At 48.9% G+C, this 15,618-nt stretch overlaps 1 protein-coding gene across 6 annotated transcripts in view; it reads right to left on the minus strand.

Annotated features, from left to right (window-relative positions):
• CMTM7 (CKLF like MARVEL transmembrane domain containing 7) overlaps nucleotides 1-4,234 on the minus strand; it is a 64,362-nt gene extending 60,128 nt beyond the window's left edge. The window contains exon 1 of one of the 6 annotated variants that reach the window (XM_015132326.3): nucleotides 3,754-4,234. In XM_015132326.3, the coding sequence (XP_014987812.1) occupies nucleotides 3,754-3,912 (159 nt within the window). In that variant the 5' untranslated portion in view covers nucleotides 3,913-4,234. 6 annotated transcript variants of the gene reach the window in all.
• Between the last annotated feature and the right edge of the window lie 11,384 nt (nucleotides 4,235-15,618).

A 15,618-nucleotide genomic window follows, 5' to 3' on the forward strand; every position in this document is an offset into this window, starting at 1 on the left:
TGTGACTTTAGTGTCTCTTTAACTCTTTAGCCAGTTTCCTTACCTATCAAACATGTTACTTCACTGGATTCTTAGAAACATTTCATGAGATTATACACACATGGTATATAGTATATAATTACTAGAACATTATCAAGAACAATAATAGGGCTAAAAAATATATAGCTATTAAAAAAAAGAGTCTCATACAGGTGCAGTGGCTCAAGCCTGTAATCCCAGCACTTGGGGAGGCCCAGGTGGACAGATCCCTTGAACCCCCAAGTTCAAGACCAGTCTGGGCAACATAGCGAAACCCTATCTGTATCAAAAAATACAAAATTTAGCTGGGATCATGGTGGGTGCCTATAGTCCCAGCTACTTAGGAGGCTGAGGTGGGACAACCGCCAAGCCCAGGAGGTCAAGGCTGTAGTGAGCCATGATGACACCACTGTCCTCCAGCCTGGGCGACAGAGCAAGACCCTCTGTCTCTCTCAAAAAAAAAAAAAAACAGTCATTTAGCCGGGCACAGCAGCTCATGCCTGTAATTCCAGCACTTTGGGAGGCACAGGCAGGGGTGGATCATGAGGTCAAGAGATCGAGACCATCCTGGCCAACATGGGAAACCCCATCTCTACTAAAAATACAAAAATTGGCTGGGTGTGGTGCTGCGTGCCTGTAGTCCCAGCTACTCGCGAGGCTGAGACAGGAGAATCGATTGAACTCGGGAGGTGGAGGTTGCAGTGAGCTGAGATTGTGCCAATGAACTCCAGCCTGGCGACAGAGCAAGACTCCCTCTCAAGAAAGAAAGAAAAGGCCGGGCGCGGTGGCTCATGCCTGTAATTGCAGCACTCTGAGACGCCAAGGTGGGCGGATCACGAGGTCAGGAGATCGAGACCATCCTCACTAACAGAGTGAAACCCCGTCTCTACTAAAAAATACAAAAAAAAAAAAAAAATTACCTGGGCGTAGTGGTGGGCGCCTGTAGTTCCAGCTACCTCAGGAGGCTGAGGCGGGAGAATGGCATGAACCCAGGAGGTGGAGCTTGCAGTGAGCTGAGATGGCGCCACTGCACTCCAGCACTCCAGCCTGGGTGACAGAGCGAGACTCCATCTCAAAAAAAAAGAAAAAAAAAGAAAAAGAAAGAAGAAAGAGTCCTTTAAAGTCAAAAGTCAAAACTTGTGACTGTGTCTCTACTCTGAAAAGGAAGACCGAAGAAACTGAATTATCATGGCCAGAAGATTATAAAAATTACACATGTATAAATGACATGTCAAGTATACACATTCACTTAGAAACTCATTTTCTAGTAATGGTGGACCCAGAAGAGGCCCAAGACAAGGGAAGTCATTCTCCAATGGAACAGCCTTTGCAGTGATTTCTTAAGACAACGTGTTGGCAGATCTATTGATCAGATCATGATGAAAACATCTCATGAGAAGCTGAGGACAAAAGGGTCTGCCTGTTCAGCATGCAACTGAGAAATCAATGGTCAAAATGAGAGACCCATAGAAAGAGAGCCCAATGGGTGGCATTAATTTAGCTGCTTCTGTCCTTCTCCAATGTTAAAACTTGGCTAAACAAGCATTTTCCAGCAAAGAAGACAAATGAATCTCAAATGCCCAAGCAGAGCCTTAGAAAGGAGGAGAAGGGGGAAAATAGGGAGGAGTTAGACAAGAGGCCCAAGCACATAGCCCTAACTAGGACTAACAAGGCCATCCTGCAAGGGCAACTTTGCTCCCAGAGGGTCTGATCAAACAAGCCTGCAGCAGTGATGGGGAATCCTCCAGGGCAGGTGTAAGACTCCTCAGCATGGTTTTAAGAGAGGCACACAGAGAAGCAGGAGCCACATAAAGAAATTCTTCAAGTCTTTGTTCTCTTTTTTGGAACAACAGGCCCCACTCTTGTCACCTGTAAATTGGCCCAAGGGCCAGAGGCTAGCTGAGAAGCTTAAAATGAGATGGAGATTTTTCATCTCCTAATATCTTTATTCATCAAAATCATGGACCACATGAAGGCTTCTCATCTCCATTACCCTTTCTTTTTTTTTTTTTTTTTTTGAGACAGGATCTCCCTCTGTCATGCAGACTAGTGCTGTGGTGCAGTTCACTGACCTCCTCTGCTCAATCAATCCTCTCACCTCAGCCTCCCAAGTAACTGGGACTAGAGGCCCCTGCCACCACACCGGGTTTAAAATTTTTTTTTGTAGAGATGGGAGTCTCGCTATGTTGCCCAGGTTTCATCTCCATTATGTTTGTGTACCAAACTCATAGACCAACAAGGAGACTTTTCATCCCACAATATCTTTGTCCAGCAAACTCATGGGCCAAGATGGAGGCTTCTGATCCCATTCTCTGTCTACCAAACTCATCCCTTCCAATGCTCAGGTAGGGCCTGTCTCACCCCAGCCCTTCTTTTAAGGATGGTGAGATGGGCTGATCTCTTCTATTTGGCTGATCAAATCTCTTAGCCTGGGCCAAAAAATGCCCTGCTCAAACCCAACAATGCTCAGCACCAGATTTTTTTTTGTACTTTGCTAAAATGCCTCTATTTCTAATTTTTGGTCTATCTAGACACCCTTCCTAGGGAGGCAGGAACTCAGTGCCCCTTCTCTTTAGGTCTGGCCCAAGCAAGACATGAGGGCCACCTTATGCACACTCAGTGTCTGGAATAGCAATGCTATAGATGCACAGACGTCCTGTGCCCAACCCCCTGGGGCCAGTCCACCTTAGCAGGCCCCAGCTTCTGGGTCTGTGACCTTGTCCAAGCCCCACACGCCTTTCCCTACACCTCTTTTTGAAACTTACCGCTCCCCTCCCCACCATTCTTGGTGCAAACATTACAATGGTGGAGAGTCACAAACAGCCCAACCCAGTTTCAAAACACATCATACAAACGGAAAAGGTGTTTTTTAAAGAAGAAAAAAACGGGAGGGGAGAAAAGAAAAGAGTGGGGAACAAGAGAATCGGCCAGGCAACGTCTGCCCTGGTAGAAGGCCCTTGTGCTGAGCTGGTCACAATCCAAGCCCAGACACTCATCCTGCCTGGCTCCACGGGTGACTCCCATTCAACAGTCTGGCTCCCCCACATGAGTACCAGCCCCTGAGAACAGGCCTTTCCCAGCTGACCACCTGCCGTCCAGAGTCCCCTGAGACCCGGGCCCTCCCTCGGAACTTGAGAGCGCAGGGGGCCAGGACGGCCGTCTCAATGGTCCCAGTTCTTTCTCCCTACCATGGAACGGAAGACCCTCTGACCTCCTTCGAGCGAAACTGCACACACAGCAGGGAAGCCCTGCCGCGCCGGGTTCGGAGGAAAGAGGAGGCCGTGGACGGGGAGGAGGTAGGGTTTCGCTGCCTCAGCGCCGCCGCCTGGGCGACTCTTCCACCCCCGACTCGGGTTCGAAGCGGCGCGGCCCAGAGAAGAGGAAGAAAGACGAAAAGGAACTGTGCCCGTGGCTTCAGTCAGTAGGAGGGTCAGGCTCCGCAGGGGGATGGCCGGAGAAACTTGCAACCCTGGCGACCTGGGTCCCCGGGAGCAAGGTCGGGGGCGGCGCTGGGGGCTGAGCTCCAGCGCGGCGGACTGAGCTCCAGCGCCGGGGCTGCGGCAGCAACTTTCCCGGAGGAAGCCTGCCGCGAACTTTAGCGACGCGCTCCCCCGCCCGCTGCGCGATGCTCCCTGGGCTCCGGCCCGGTCCAGCCGCCCGGCGCGTCCGCTCCCCGACCCCTGCTTTCCCGGGACGCCTCGTGGGACCTCGGCCTCGCGCCCCGCGCTAACTTACCATCTGCGCCACTTTCAGCAGGGCCGCGTGGGTCCGGGGATAGCTGGGGTCCAGCAGCCCCTCCAAGGGGCTGGCGCTGGGCTGGGCCGCGCCGGCCCCGGGTCCGAGCGCGCTGCCGCTGCTGCACGTGGTGCGGACGAGCCCGGCTCCGTGTGACATCGCGCGGCCCCAACTCGCTGGCCGCCTCCCGGGACAGCTGCCCAGGGGCCAGATACGGAGGGCGGGCTGGAGGCGGGCTGGGGGCGGGCGGGGGCGGGCGCTGGCGAGGGCGGGGCGCCCGGGTCTCTGCCCCGCAGCCGGAGACTGGGAGCCGCCTCCTGCGGGATTCAGCCGGTGACTGGCTGGCCGGCGCCTTCCAGAAAGGTAGCTGCAGTCCCGGCCCTCGTAAGCGCGGAAGTTGAACTGGAGCGAGAGGAAACCGGATGCCTTGGGTCGTGGCCTCTCCGAAGTGGGTAAGGCCCGGACCACAGCTGGTACTGAGCCTCCTGGGATTTTGTGTGGGTGTGGCTGCGGATGTGTGCCGAGAGCACTTTACTGAAGTTTAACTTACATACAGTGCGATGCCCAGACCTTACGTGTTCAGCTCCACTAATTTTTATATATGTGTACACCTGTGTAACCGTCGCCCAGATCAACAAATAGAGCGTGCCCATCACCCCAGAAAGTTCCGTGTGGGCCTTCCTGACCTACCTTCCTTCCCTGTCCCGGTTCTTAAGACCTCTCCCCATCCAGCCTCAGGCAACTACTACAGTGTATTCTTTCTGTCACTGTAGGTTCATTTTGCCTGTTCTTGTACTTCATAAACTTGAAGTAATACAGAATATTCTCATTCAACATAACAAATTAGAAGATCCATCCTGTTGGGAATATAAGTAGTTCATATCAGTTCCTTTTTATTGCTGAGTAGTACTCCACTGTGTAAAGATACCGTATTTTTATTTTTTTATTTTTTGAGATGGAGTCTCGCTCTGCCGCCCAGGCTGGAGTGCAGTGGCGCGATCTCAGCTCACTGCAAGCTCCGCCTCCCGGGTTTACGCCATTCTCCTGCCTCAGCCTCCCGAGTAGCTGGGACTACAGGCGCCCGCCACGTTGCCCGGCTAGTTTTTTGTCTTTTTTAGTAGAGACGGGGTTTCACCGTGTTAGCCAGGATGGTCTTGATCTCCTGACCTCGTGATCCGCCCGTCTCGGCCTCCCAAAGTGCTGGGATTACAGGCTTGAGCCACCGCGCCCGGCCGATACCGTATTTTTAAAAAGTTTACCCAGTTGATGGACACCTAGCTTGCTTCCCACCTGCCTGCCTGCCTGCCTGCCGGCTTACCTACCTCTCTCCCTCCCTTCCTCCCTCCCTCCTTCCCCACCTCCCTCATTTCTTTTCTGGCTATAGTGACCATTCTGTTACAAGTTTTTTTTGGTGGATACAAACTCTCATTTCTCTGGGATAAATGTCTGCAAGTGAACTTACTGGTTACAAGGAGAGCATATATTTGCTTCTATTAGAAGCTGTCAGCATGGGCAACATGGCCAGATCCCATTTCTACAAAAAACAAAAAATAAAAATAAATTAGCTGGGCTGAGCGCGGTGGCTCACACCTGTCATTCCAGCACTTTGGGAGGCCGAGGTGGGCGGATCACGAGGTCAGGAGATCGAGGCCATCCTGGCTAACACGGCGAAACCCCGTCTCCACTAAAAATACAAAAAAATTAGCCGGGCGTGGTGGTGGGCACCTGTAGTCACAGCTACTCGGGATGCTGAGAATGGTGTGAACCCGAGAGGCGGAGCTTGCAGTGAGCTGAGCTTGAGCCACTGCACTCCCGCCTGGCGACAGAGCGAGACTCCCTCTCAATAAATAAATAAATAAATAAGCTGGGCGCTGTGGCACATGCCTGTTCAGGAGGCTGAGGCAGGAGTAGCCTTTGAGCCCAGGAGGTTGAGCCTGCAATGAGCCACGACAGCGGCATTGCACTCCAGCCTGGGCCACAGAGCAAGACCTTGTCTCAATTAAAGGAAAAAAAAAAGAAAAAAAGCTGTCAAACAGCTATCCAAGTGACGTTCTATTCTGTATCCCTTCTGGGTTGTTTGAAAAATGAAGAGGCCAGGCGTGGTGGCTCACGCCTATAATCCCAGCACTTTGGGAAGTCAAGGCATGAGGATCACTGGAGGCCAGGAGTTCAAGGTTGCAGTGAGCTATGATCTTGCCACTGCACTCTTGTCTGGGGGACAGAGTGAGACCCTATCTCTTAAAAAGAAAAAGAAAAAAAACATAAAAATGAAGATAGGCCCGAACAGGACTACCAAAACGAGGTATGTTATCAATGTTCCTTTTGAGCAGTGTCCCTGTGGCCAACATTTATTCATTTGGAGATAACATCAAACAATCTGGCTGGGTGCGGTGGCTCGTGTCTGTAATCCCAAAGTCAAGCTCATGAGCCCAAGTTTGACACCAGCATGGGCAACATAGCGAAACCCCATCTCTACAAAAAATACAAAAATTAACTGGGCATGGTGGCACATGACTGTAGTCCCAGCTACTCAGGAGGTTGAGGTGGGAGAATCACTTGAGCCCAGGAGGTTGAGGCTGCAGTGAGTCATGATCACAACACTGTACTCCAGCCTGGGTGACAGAGCAAGACCCTGCCTCAAGAACAAAACAAAACAAAACAAAGCGAAACATAAAACTACCTTTGTAAGTTTATTCCCTGCCAGTGCTGTCTTGTCATCAAAAGAGTTTTCAATGTGGCGAAGTCCTAATAATTCTTATTTGTGGATGATACCCATGCAATCTCTGTTTTGGCAAGTCTTTTAGGTGATTCTGATGCACACTCAAATTTGAGAACCACTGTCATTGCCAGAGTCCACTGCAGTTGAGACATTTGGGGATTTATTACACTATTTATTCCACCTTTATGTACATTTGACAATTCTCATGACCAAAAAAATTGCCTTCCATGTGTGTCTTCTCTGCAGAAACAGTCACAGCTGCCTGGTACCTCCACTTCTTTCTCTGTAATACAGGAATAATTGCATCTAGGGGCTGTTGTGACAATGTGATAGATATGCAGGCGTGCTGTGACATTTCTGGCTCTATACCCACAGGCATGAAGTTAGCATTGTGTATCATTTTTTATGTAGATGTACATTTCACTCCTGTACTTGTCCAAGGCTTCAGGACCCACAATGGAGATGACAGGGCATCTTTGTTGAGATGAGGGTTTCAGGGAAGCAGAAAAAACAAGTGCTGGATCATTTCTCCTTTGAGGGGCCTTTATCCAATTCAGCAATCTTCTAACAGTGATTTTCAATGTATAGCCCCCCGACCAGCAGCACCTGTGAACTTGTGAGAAATGCAGATTCTAGGGGCCCACTCTGACCTGCTGAATCAGAAACTCTAGGGGTAGGGCTCAGCCGTGTGTGTCTTGACAAGTCTTCGCAACCCCACCCTTACTCCCCACCCGCTTCACCACCATTCTCTGCAATTCTGATGCATACTCAGGTTTGAGAACAACTGTCACTTTCTGAGTCTGCTCAGAAACATTGCTGGGCTTTTCTGCCTGTTGTTGACTAATGCACCACCCACCTCTGATAGGAAATAATCATTGTTCTGGACACTCTGTGTTAATCACTGTATTATGAGCACTTAAGAGCTTGAGCAAGATGCTTGCCAGTGCAAGGGCCATTGCTGGCCTGACTCACAAGAAGAGGCTTCAGAGGCTTACCGAGTGCACTGAGATGTCTACACTAGCGTGTTGTCTGCTAGGTGTGAATAGCTGCCCCTTGGGAAAGCAAGGTCTTAGGCAAAGGGCTTCATAGCCCATTTTAAAGATGTCACACTCTAAGAGGGAGCCAGCCAGGTTGGTGACCTCTGAATACCAGGTGAGAAATCAAGATGTCCAAATTCTCCTTTTCTTTGCACCGAGGGATTGCAGGTGGCTTATTAACAGTTTAAAGCTTCAATTCGAGTGGTACTCTGACTACAACTCTTTTTCACCAGTGTGCTTATGATGTTATATCTGATCAGATATAATGAAAAAAGTAATAAAATTAGAGTTGACTCTGTATTAGTCACGGTGCTTTTGATGACAGAAACTAAAATCAAGCAAAAAAAAAGAGTTCATTCAAGCTGGGAGCAGTGGTGCCTGCCTGTAGTCCCAGCTACTCAGGAGACTGAGGTAGGAAGATTTCTTGATCCCTGAAGTTCCAGGCCAGCGTGGGCAACATAGCAAGACCCTGTCTTTAAAAACAAAACAAAACAAAATAGGCTTGGCATGGTGGCTCATGCCTATAATCCCAATACTTTGAAAGGCCGAGGCAGGAGGATCATTTGAGGCCAGGATTTTGTGGCCAGCCTGGGCAACATAGTAAGACCCCCATCTCTACAAAAAATTAAAAAATTAGCCAAGTGTGTAGTCCAAGCAACTTAAGAAACTGAGGGGGGAAGATCACCTGCGCCCAAGAGTTCAAGATGACAGTGAGCCATAATCGTGCCACTGCACTCCAGCCTGGGCAACAGAGTGAGAACTTGTCTCAAAAACAAACAAACAAACCAATAAAAAGCAAAACAAAATAATTCATTGGCTTGAGTAACTGTGATGTGCAGAGGTATAGACCCACTTCAGGCATGGCTGGATCCAGGTGCTCCTCAGGCACAGTCAGGACCTCCATCTCCTGGCTTCACTTTGCTCTGTGTTGGCTTTTCTGTCAGGCAGGCCCTCTCATGAGCTCTGACAGCTCAGGCTTACATGATAATCCCACCTTCGTTATAACAGCCTGTCTTTTCCACTGGCTCTGGTACTGTCTTAGTCTGCTTGGGCTGCCATGACAAAATATCACACACTGGGTGGCTTCTCAACAAGAATTCACTTCTCACAATTCTGGAGACTAGAAGTTCAAAATCCAGTTGCCATCAGGGTTGGTTTCTGGTGAGGCCTTTCTTTATAACTTTAGATGGCCACCTTCTTGCTGTGTCCACACATGGCCTTTTCTCTGTGGGCATGGAGAGGGACAGAGAGATCTCTGGTGCTCTTCCTAAAGGGACACCAGTCCTATTGGATTATGGCTCCACTCTTATGACCTCATTTAACCATATTATCTCCCCAAAGGGTCCATCTCCAAATACAGTCGCATTGGGGAGTAGGGCTGCAACATATGTATTTGGGGCAGGGAGGACACACGATTCAGTCCATAATAGGCACTATCTCTCATTGGTTCAAATATGGGTCATGGTTCCATCTTTCAATGAATTACTATGACCAGAGGAGTGGAACATTTTTGGTGGCCAGGTCAAGTTCTACCTACCCATGAAGCTGGGGGTGGGATAGTTTCAGCCCAGTAGAACCACAGGAACTGAGTGAGGAAGGGGTGGTTCCAAAAAGGAAAATCAGGGTGCGAGTATCAGAAAGGGGAGTGAATATTAGGCGGTGTTATGGACTGAATGTTTGTGTCCCCCCAGCATTTATAAGTTGAAGCCTTAACACCCAGTGCGATGACATTTGGAGATGCGGCCTGTGGGCAGTAATGAGACTTAGGTGAGATCATGAGGGTGGAGCCCTCAGGGGGGGATTGGTGCCCTTATAAAAAAGACACCAGAGAGCCTGCTGGCATTCTCTCCACCATGTGAGAATACAACGAGAAAGCAGCCTTCTGCAAGCTAGGAAGAGAGCCCTCAACAGGAACCAAATTGATGAGCACCTTGATCTTGCACTCTCCAGACTCTAGAACTATGAGCAAATAAATTTCTGGTGTTTAAGCCACCTGGCTATGGTATTTTGTTAGGAAGTCTGAGCTATGCCAGGTAGGCAAAGGCATCAGGTATCCATGAAACTCTTCCAATATCAGTCTTTAAAATCTTTTTCCAGTGCACTTATTTATTTTTTGTTTATTTATTTAGTTATTTAGACGGAGTCTCGCTCTGTCGCCCAGGCTGGAGTACAGTGGCGCGATCTCGGCTCACTGCAAGCTCCGCCTCCCAGGTTCAAGCCATTCTCCTGCCTCAGCCTCCCGAGTAGCTGGGACTACAGGCGCCTGCCACCACTCCCAGCTAATTTTTTGAATTTTTACTAGAGACGGGGTTTCACCGTCTTAGCCAGGATGGTCTCGATCTCCTGACCTCGTGATCTGTCTGCCTCGGCCTCCCAAAGTGCTGGGATTACAGGCATGAGCCACCACGTCCGGCCTCCAGTTAATTTTTAAAAGTTTATTGGGTTCTGTAAATCAGTCAAACTCTCAGGTCCTTCTGAGAATCCCCAATCAGCTGCCTTATATCCATTGGAAATTTATTGCATCAGGGTGGCTCCTGAGCCAAGGGCAGTCCATCAGTGGGTTGGCCAGTAGTGTTTGGAGTGGCCTTATAACGGAACTTTGCCTAGTAAGAGTGGGAGCTCCTCTGATGATTCTGTCTCCTGCGGAGTTTGAATGTGAGGCATTGAGAGGGATTTAGCAGTTGGGACATAGAGAGAAGGTGGAAGCCAGGAGGCTGGATGAGCCATGGGAGGAAATAAGAAGGGCAGAGCAGAAGAGAGTGGCCCAGGCCCAGCAGAGGGAGAGCAGCATGTGCCCACCACAGCGGGGCCAGCCAGGACATCTGGTCTTTAGGGCCAGGTGGGACCCTGAAACCTTTGTGTTTGTGCTGCCTGACTGTGTGACTGAGAGGCAGGACTCTGGAACCAAACTGCCTGGGTTTGGCCCTTAGTTCCATCACTTGCTAGATGTGCAACCTTGGGCAGGCCTCTCTGAGCCTCCATTTCCTTCTCAGTAAAGAGGAACAACAATAGAAATGAGCCCTCAGGGTAACTACGAGATCTAAATGGGATAAGAACTATGGAAACTGCCTAGAGTAGCGTCTGGCTCATAGTAATAAATGTGACCTATTTAATCATTTTTCCTAAGTCCTTATGTATCGAACAATGAGGATTCATTATCTGAGGGCTGAGGGACTCCTGTAGATTGCCATTTCCATAACCGTAAGCATCAAAGACCATCTTTAAGGGTGAAATAAAAGACTTTTTGGATTTAGGTAATCCAAGGAATTTTGAGAGCTGCTGGGGAAAAGTTTTACTGAGAGAGGAAGGGAGGAGAGGAGGATTCACCTTGTTATTTGCTCACAACCCTCACTCAGCAAATGTTACTGAGAGCCTTCCGCATGCCTGACCCAACACTTCCCAGAAGAATTCCCTCCCCCAGGGAGATTGTAACCATAGCAATACAGGGAAATAGAGTCCGATAACTGAGGAAGCTGTGGTCGTCATCTCCGTTGGGAGGAGTAGAGGTCTGGGCTAGACGGTTCCCTGTTTGTGTCCAGTATTATTTAGCAGAGTGCCTGGCCCAAAGTAGTACTCAGTGTATATTTGTGGGATTAATGCAGAGCTGTAGCATCCCTGTAAGGGACGGCCCAAAGCTGGGGGTAACCAGCTTGTCTTGAACTGGGAGGAGAAAGTTTCAAAAAAGAATTTGTGCTTGGAACTAGGCCTTGAAGGGCGATTAAAAATGTATGGGGTGGGCAAAAGAGGGAATGACACATGTTGAGAAAGGAGGCATGAAACCGCACCATGGATTCCAGGCATTCCCAGTCCTTTGGCGTGACTGGAGTGTGGGGACGTGGGGAAAGGGCTGGGGACCTTGGCTGGAGAGATACCACAGGACTGTGGATGCCCACCTTAGGATTTGTGCTTTATGTAGACAGTGAACACTGTGAGGCTCAAAGGGGTTAAGATATGTCAAATGCTGAGAACTGTTGCTGACAGTAAGATGATGAGTATGATGATGATAATGAGATCTGTCTTATCTTTCCTTATCCCATGCTGTCATTTGCAATCACCTGTGAAACCTATGAAAACTGTCCCTGCCCAGGCTCAGCCTTGGAGATTCTGATTCAGTGTGCTCAGGCAGGGGCTGGACATCCATGTTCGGGAAGAGTTGCACCGGTGATTTCCATGCATATATGACCCTGGTTGAAAACTGCTAACCTGGCAAATGTCCACCAATCTCACAAAGTCCAGCCAGAATGTTACGGCCTCTGAGAAGCCTTCTTTGAGTGATGAGTAATCCCCATGGCAATATTTACTGAGCATCGACAAAGTGCCAGGCCCTGTGTCAGGCACATGAGTACATGTTCTTTGCCCAGACTGAGAAAACAGGCAATATGTATGATAAATGCTAATGATAAAAGTGGGGTACTATGGGAGCCCATGGGGTGATACCTTACCCTGTCAGGGATGTGATGGGGAAGTCAGGGAAGGCTTCCCGAAGGAGGGGCCATCTTAGCTGCATACTGAAGGATAAAGATGTGTTAACCAGCCTTGGGTGGGTAGAGAGGAGAGTTCCAGGTAAGTACTTGGGCATGACAGATTAGAGGGTATGAAGTTCATGCAGGCTTAAGCATGAGGTCCAAAGAAGTGGGAGGTGCTACCTGAGGCTAGATAGGTGGCAAGATAATATGGCAAATGTGGGTGAGCTACCTCACTCCTGTATGTGAACCCAGCCCTCTGCCCACACTGGAAGTGTGTGTGACATATCTCACTTAAGTCTTGGCTGACTCTTTTGAGACTGGGAGCTCATAGAAAGAAGAAGTCATGTGTGGAAACTCGGCAGTCAGGGTCATGCTGCCTTGGGTTTAAATCCTAAATCTGCCACCTACCAGCTCTGTGGAGTCGGGAAATTTCTAAACCCAGATGGGACAGATGGGTCACGCTTTCCCATCTGTCCCAATGGGGATGAAAACTCATACCTATGTTTCCTAATCCAATTATTTTCTGCTGCAAATCAAAGCAACACAAAGGTTTGTGGCTTAAAATAATCTATTGTTATCTCTCATGGTTCTGTGATTTGACTGGGCTCAGCCGGGTGGTTCTCATCTGGAGTCTCATGCTGTTGTAGTCAGAATGCAGCTGGGGATACAGTCATCTGAAGGCTCAGCTGGGTTGGACATCCGAGATGGCTCTCACATGGCTGACAGCTGATGCTGGCAGTTGGATGGGAGATCAGTGAGGGCTGTCACTGGAATGTCCACGTGTGGCCTCTCCACATGGCTTGGGCTTCTCAGAGCATGATAGCTGGGTTCTGAGAGGAAACATTGCAGAGTAGGTATTCCAGGAAGCAAGAAGAAGCTGCCAAGACAGATGAGGACTACGCCTGGAACTGAACATCATTACTCCCTCTGTGTGCTACCAGTCAGGGCCTGCCCACATTGAAGGGGATGCTGAAATAAACTCCACCACTGGATTAGGAAGGTGTATGATGATATTGTTGTGATCATCTTTGGAAAACAGAATCTGCAAAGCCTTCTGTGAGGATTCAATAAATTAAGGCATGGAAAGTCCTCAGCACAGTGCCTGGTACATACGAAGTCTTCTGAAGTGTGCAGGCTCTTCTTGGCCTTCATCCTGACATCCTCAACACCAATCACAATGCCTAGTATGCAGTAGTGGAGCTTTATAATTTTTAAATTAGGCAGGGGGAGACCTGTTTACTATTTAGTTACGCTTAATTGCTATGCAGCCCAAGAATAATTATGACTGTCATTAAACAGGGAAGATCAACTTCACTCTTTTATGAAATTGAGTCTAACTCTAAACATGAAAGCTCAGTCTGCATTATTTGTTGAGCATGCAGAATAACTGTCTACTTAAAAATGGGCAACAGGCCAGGTGTGGTGGCTCATGCCTGTAGTCCCAGCACTTTGGGAGGCCCAGGCAGGTGAATCACCTGAGGTCAGGAGTTCGAGACCAGCTTGGCCAACATGGCAAAATCCCACCTTTACTCAAAATAAAAAATTAGCTGGGCGTGGTGGTGTGCACCTGTAATTCCAGATACTCGGGAGGCTGAGACAGGAGAATTGCTTGAACCCAGGAGGCGGAGGTTGCAGTGAGTCAAGATTGTGCCACTGCACTCCAGCCTAGGTGACAGAGCAAGACTCTGCCTCAAAAAAAAAAAAAAAATAAAAATAAAAAAAATAAAAAAAATAAGTGGGGAATAAATTAGAGGAAACATCTGGGAATTCAAGAAAAAAGTGGAAAGAGCACTGGATTCAGATTTAGAAGACCTGGATTGGAATTTAGGGGCCTCAGAGCCATTCTGCGTATCAGTCTCCACATCTGCAAAATGGGGTTCACATATCTTACCTCACTGGGCTAAGGACTAAATGAAATTTTACTTATTCAGGTATTTGGTGCCCATTAGTGGCCTCTGAAATAGGCTGGGATGAAAGTGGTTGGGCCTGGCATGTTGGGAGTATTGGCAGACAAGTGCAAACAGCACTTTGAGCCAGAACCTAGCAAAAACAAAACAAAACAAAACGCCCCTCTGGGTTGCCCTTGGCTTAGTCCCACCCTCTTTTGCGTAGCTCTCGCCCAGCTTATGTGCATCGTCCAGGGTCCCCTCGGGTTCCCAAAACAGAGCTCTGTGCACAGTTGCGGGCGGACAATAAAATTGGCTAACAATTGTTTCCCAGCTCTGGCCACTTGTACTTAGTTTCAACCGGCAAGAGATGATTTGGCGCTGAACTGCACAGGTGGTCCCTGCATTACCCCATCTCCCCGCAATGTATCTCTAGAAAAACCAACATAAAGTTGACTGTCAACCAGCAGACAGATCACCACTGATGTTTGTGTGCTTCGACATGATTGGCAAAAAGAGGTTTGACATTGGCCAGTGAGGGCATGGTGACATTTCATGGGTCAGGCAGTGAAGCTTTAGACAGTTGACTCTCATTTTTTGATGACTTCCTGTGTGATTATTTGCCGTGTCTCCCCAGGTAGACAGACCGTGGCCTCCCTGCGGACATTTCGCTTCATGAGTGCTCTCTATTGGTTATAACTTGCAGGAGGGTCACTTCCTCATGCTTTTGGCTGTACCTGCAGAAAGGGCGGGACCAGGGGAGCAACCCCTCATTTCGTAAGCAGTGAGGTGGTCTGCGTTAAGGCCAGTTTTGCTTCACTTGACCTCTGGAATAAGCAAGTGGGACTCCAGCTGCTGGTCTGCCTGCCTGCAAATGACATTGTCCGGACCTCAGTGATTGCTTATGTGAAATGTTCACCCAGAAATGGGTTTGAAATGTTGAGAAAGGCCATCAAACACCACACAAGTGTAGGGCATTATTAGTCTTTATGCTAATGCTTTCTGCCAGAACTGGTCCTTTTTTTTTTTCTTTTTTTTTTTTTTGAGACAGAGTCTCGCTCTGTCGCCAGCCTGGATTTGCAGTGGCGCAATCTTGGCACACTGCAACCTCCATCTCCTGGGTTCAAGCCATTCTCCTGCCTCAGCCTCCCGAGTAGCTGGGACTACATGCTCAAGCCACCAAGCCCGGCTAATTTGTTTTGTATTTTTAGTAGAGATGGGGGTTTCACCGTGTTAGCCAGGATGATCTTGATCGCTTGACCTCGTGATCCGCCCGCCTCGGCCTCCCAAAGTGCTGGGATTACAGGCGTGAGCCACCGCGCCCGGCCTAGAACTGGTACTTCTTTATGAAGCTACCAGCAGAGAAAGGAGAGGAAAAAGTGGAGACAGAGAGACAGGGAGACAGACGGAGACAGAGGGAAAATACATGTATCTGGGGAGAAAAAAGCATTACCATTTGTTATGGGCTAAATTATGCCTCGCCTGATCCGCCACCAAATTCGTATGCTAAAGGCCAAACCTTCGGTACCTTGGAATATGACTGTATTTGGGGACAGGGCCTTTAAATAGGTAATTAAGTTAGAATGGGGTTGGTAAGGTGTGCCCTAATTCAATATGACTGGTGTCTTTGTAGGAAGAGGAGATTAGGAACAGGCGACACAGTGAGAAGGTGACTAAGTGAGGACACAGTGAGATGGTGGCCATCTGCAAGCCAAGGAGCAAGGCCTCAGAAGAAACTCAATCTGCTGACACCTTGA

The sequence above is a fragment of the Macaca mulatta genome, chromosome 2 (assembly GCF_049350105.2).
Source record: "Macaca mulatta isolate MMU2019108-1 chromosome 2, T2T-MMU8v2.0, whole genome shotgun sequence".
In the NCBI taxonomy this organism is placed as follows: domain Eukaryota; kingdom Metazoa; phylum Chordata; class Mammalia; order Primates; family Cercopithecidae; genus Macaca; species Macaca mulatta.